Genomic DNA, 5,013 nt, shown 5'->3' with positions numbered 1-5,013 from the left:
TGGTCAGATATTACGGTAAATTCTCTGCCGTAGAGGTACGGTCTAAAGTAATTCACGCACCAAACTACTGCTAAAAGTTCCTTCTCGAACGTAGAGTAATTTTTTTCGGCTGATGTTAACACCCGTGATACGTACGATATAGGTAAGTCTTTCCCAATTTCTCCCTGGCTCAGGACACCCCCGATTGCATAACCGGACGCGTCCGTTGTGACCAGGAAAGGTCGCTCGAAATCTGGGTACTGCAGGATCGGTTTCTCGCATAACCTGTCGCGTAAAAACTCAAAAGCTGATTGGTGTTGTTCTTTCCATTCAAAGCTTTCCCCTTTTTTGAGAAGGTTCGTGAGCGGTTTCGCGATCTTAGAAAAACCCGGTATGAACCGTCTGTAATAACCTGCTAGCCCTAAAAATTGCTTGATGTTTTTAGCATTTTTGGGAACTGGAAATTTTTCCACGGACTCGATTTTCTTTGGGTCCGGTTCCACACCTACGTCGCTGATCACGTGTCCTAAGTAAGTAACTTCGTGTCTGAGAAATTCACACTTGTCTGGTTGTAAGGCTAGGTTTGCCTTCCGCAATCTACTCATTAATCGCGTGACTTTTCGCTCGTGTTCTTCTAAAGTAGACGCGTATATTACTATGTCATCCAGGTATACGAACAGCTCTATGCCCTGCGATCCTAACAACACTTGGTCCATTAGTCTCTGGAAAGTAGCTGGCGCATTCTTCAGCCCGAATGGCATACGCGTGAATTCATAATGCCCGTGCGGTGTCGAGAAGGCGGTTTTGGGAGCGTCCTTCTCGTCCATTTGTATTTGATGAAAGCCCGATGCTAAATCGAATACCGAAAAATACCGGGCATTCCCTAACTGGTCAAGGATTTCGGTGATGTTGGGCAACGGATATGCGTCACCTATCGTTTTTTCGTTCAATCTACGATAATCTATCACGATCCTCCATCTCTTATTTCCCTTCGAATCGGCCTTTTTCGGTACGATCCAAAGTGGCGAACTGTAAGGCGATACCGATGGCTTGATTACGCCATTCTGTTCCATTTCGGTCACCTGCCTAGCTATTTCGTCCTTGTGGACGGGCGGAAATCTGTATTGCTTAGTGTGCACCGGTAGGTCATCGGTGGTAGCTATTTTATGTTTCATGACACCTGTGCATCGGAGCTTGTCGTCCGGCAGATGAAAGACATCTGCGTTTTCTCGAACTATCCTGGCTACACTGTCTTTTTCCTCATCGTTAAGATGATCTAATCTCAATAATTTCGTAATAGTTTCGGAGCGTCTAGAGAGTTTCTCGTAGGAGTCAGTAACGTCTGTTATCGAACATTTGTTTATGGTAATGTGTTCGGTCTCCCCTAACGGTATTGCTTCGCTCGTATCCAGCAGTTCTACGGTGGGGACTGGTATAAGTTTGTCCTCCTCCGTGGTGTTTACCGCGCGGATCGTTGCCCTACCTCCGTCATCCTTAACAATAGCGTTCCCTATATAGACTCCCTTGCAACTGTCAAGAAGGGGTACATATCCTTCTTTGATACTATCTTCACTAATTTTAATAGGGAAGGCTATGTTCGTACGCTTGGGCACGAGGACGGTTTCTCTATCATTAAAATAAACGGATTTGTTCAGTACTTCGAGGCATTGGTCCGCGTAGTTAACATTGGCTTCGAACTGGGTAAGGAAAGCTGACCCTAGGATACCGTCACTTTTGATGGGAAAGGTATTCTCAACTACGTGAAAATCCGTTTTGAAACCAAACATTTCCAATTCCGTTGCTCCTAAACTATAGTGTGGTACATCTCCTATTCCTATAATAGTGATACGCCTCTTGGGGTTCACTTTACGAAAGTCCTTTACATTAGAGGCCTTTACGATATTGGCCTCCGCTCCCGTATCTATCATGAAGTCAATTGCGGTTTTCGTATCTTTGGAATCTAAATTTACTGTAGGTATTTTTCCTTTTAAGTAGAGGCAGATGGACCTGTTTCCACCCCCTCTGTCTCTATGGCATTGGCCCTTGTTACTCGGGGGCTGCCAGTGTTCCCCGAGGGCCCTGCTCCGTTTCCCGAGTTGTTTCGGCTAATTGTTTCATGGTATCTACGTTTACGGCATTCGTTGTATGAATGTCCTATGCTCTTGCAGTAGCTACATTCGACTACGTTGGTATTTCGCGCTGTCGACTGTTGACTCGACGGCGGTTTGTTCTTGTAACAATTTGCTGTGCTGTGGGTCGACCGCCCGCACAGCGTACACGATTCTCTATTTTCCACGGGTCTGCTTACCGCGGGTCTCCTAATCGCTCGGCACTGATCGGTTAGGTGATTACTACGGCCGCAATGTTTACACGGCTCTGCGTTATTACTCTCGGCCCTGCTCGCGCCGCGGCTCCTAGCCCGATCTCTATCTAATTCTAATGCCTTGCTGGCATCTATAGCCCTTTCGTAGGCTGTCTTCAGGTTGGAGTAACCTTTGATCAATACTGCATTCCGGCAGTCGCTCGGTAGTCCGCCGACAAATGCCTCGCAGACCTCCTCATCTAACCTGATTATCTCTGCATTGGTTAGCTCGCGGTTCTTCCTTCGTTCCGCTTCTATTAATCCCGTTTTTATGTCGCGGGTTCTCCCTATGTAATCTAGCACGTGTTCATCAGCGTATTTATACAGCTGACCAAGCTCTCCACGGTAATGATTCGCGGATCTAATGGGCGCGAACACTTCCGTGAGTTTGTCCAAGAGTCCTTGCAGGGTTGCAAAACTCTCGTCTTCGATTACTGCGTATGCTCGATCGGCGAGCTTGCTTCTGATGAGGCGCGTGAGGTACCCCTCCAAGCTGGGTGTTACCATCTCGAGTGCCCTCTTGCACGCCCGATTAAACTGCATTACGGTGATGTTTTTCCCGTCAAATTTTGGGACTACCGCTAACGCGTCTTTAACCGATATGGATTGCTCCGCTAACGGCAGAGTAGGAGGAACGGGTGCCTGTACGGTGTTAACGACTTGAGTAACTTGGGGGCGGGTGATTCCCGAGATCTTATCCTTCAGGGCCTGCTCCCTTTTCTTTAACTGTTCCTCGCGCTCAGCTAATTTCCTCCTTCTCTCCCGGTACGGATCTGCTAACGCGGCCTGGTACGCGAGTTCTTGCTCCTGCAATTCTAATTCGCGCTCCCAAATCTCTTGCTCGCGTAATTGTATTTCCAAGTCCTTATCGAGGACTAATTCTTCCGGCACGCCTGGCTCACCTAATTCTTGAGGTCCCAGGTCCGGACCTGCTATTCCTCCGCGTAGATTTTTGAGTTTCTCGCGGTTCTCCTTTTGAATGCGTCTGATCAACGCTTCTCTAGCTAACGCTTCCGCTTCTAAATTCAAATCTTCATCGTCAGTTGGGACGGAAACCACTGACTTTATTGAAATGTGATCATTTTCTGAATTGAGGGCGTTTCTACCAATCGCTCCTCTGCTGAGTGGATCAGGGCGGTAACTGTCCACAGGGTTAGGTTTTTGAGGCGCCACAGATTTTCTTAAGTCGCCTTTCTTTCTTTCTGCCTTCTTTTTGAAGTGCAGAATTTCTGCTTCTAACCTTAATTCATCCTTACTCCGCGTACACACTGGACCGGGTTCCTTAAATGTAGCGTCTGTGGCTAATTCTATGCTTTGGGTAACTGCCCTATCTGTGCCGCGTGAATTTTGCGCTACGAGAAGTTGTACTTCCCGATCTATTTCTGCCTTCCTACGGAGGAGTTCGGACAGCTGTGTGTCCTCTACAGGACCTAACCGCGGTTCATCCATTTTCGAACGGCCCGTCGCTTCGTTAGTGTCCCTAATTTTAACGTCTGTCACGCTCGCGGAGAGCTGTGCAGGATTTTTAGAATCGTCTACCTTGCTCGTTTTGAACTGCGTAGGATATTTGATTTCTTCTACTATGCCTTTTGTTGGCTGTGTAGGATGTGGTACGTCTTGCGCGGGGCCCTCGGTCGGGTTGTGCCGCTGCGTTTTTGTATTTGCGTTCGCGATTTCTTTCGCCTCGAGCTCGGCGAGCCTGGCAAGTTTCTTTTGAACTTCTTCGGATAACCCCGCGTCTTTACTCGATTCAATCGCGCGCTGTTTTTTCTCTAATTCAGCTTCTTGTTGTCTGAATTGTTCGCTAAGATGTTTTGACTTCTTATCTATTTCTGCTTGACGTTCCTCTAACGCTTCTTTTTCTTTTTGGAGCCTCTTTTCCTTATTGGAAACCTCCTGTTTTATGAATTCTATATCGGTCTCCGTATATTTAAGTTGTAAGCTATCATCTACTGATGCGCCGCTTTCCTTTTTGCTACCTGTTCTAGTTTCGATAGGCATATTGGTTTCGCGTGTGAATCTTTATCCTATTTATAGAAATAATCTCAAGCGTGTGGAGTCCCCGTGTGATTCGCTTTTATTGTATTTGTCGAGCGTTATTTCGCGATTCCGTCCGTAGTTTGTGCGTTCGTCCCGATCGCGTTCTTTGCGGCTGAGGTGAGTTTTCTTGCTACTCCCGTTACGCGTGTGTTGCGAAGTTCGGTTCACTGTCTTTGCTACTTTCGCGGATCTCGTCTTTAATAACTCGCACCGATTATTTTTAGTTGAATTCGGATTTTAACAAAATCAATTTTTAAACGAATCCCACCGCTGCCACCAGAAATTTTATTGCCTGTGACGTCCCAGACGCACTAGTCAACAAAAAAAAACAATTCTTAACGTTGACGCACGCGGAGCGACACTGCAATAACGGAGCCCTGTTTTATTTGAGGGACCCGGGCCCCCGCTATGGATTATATTCGTCGTTTAGGATAATATGGGGTAACGTAAATGAGCGTCTTACCTTTAGTCGAGGTAGATGGTCTCTGGTTCGGAGTCCAGGTCGATAACTTCCGGCTCTTCTACCCAGTCGTATACGGTTGGTACAGGGAACAGCTTCCTCCTAATGTCGATTTGCTCGTATAACAGCCCCTCGCTGACTCTAGTAACCGTCTGTATAACTTCACGTTCTA

General features: G+C 47.0%; 1 protein-coding gene across 1 annotated transcript; it reads right to left on the bottom strand.

Moving 5' to 3' along the window:
- Positions 1-1,966: 1,966 nt before the first annotated feature.
- Positions 1,967-4,342, bottom strand: LOC124224137 (caldesmon-like). The gene has a single exon (XM_046636555.1). It carries the CDS (start codon positions 4,340-4,342, stop codon positions 1,967-1,969), a length of 2,376 nt encoding a protein of 791 aa, XP_046492511.1.
- Between the last annotated feature and the right edge of the window lie 671 nt (positions 4,343-5,013).

The sequence above is a fragment of the Neodiprion pinetum genome, unplaced genomic scaffold (assembly GCF_021155775.2).
Source record: "Neodiprion pinetum isolate iyNeoPine1 unplaced genomic scaffold, iyNeoPine1.2 ptg000101l, whole genome shotgun sequence".
Taxonomy (NCBI): domain Eukaryota; kingdom Metazoa; phylum Arthropoda; class Insecta; order Hymenoptera; family Diprionidae; genus Neodiprion; species Neodiprion pinetum.
Note: the sequence above shows the minus strand (reverse complement) of the source record. Positions and strands in the feature narration are given on the sequence as shown.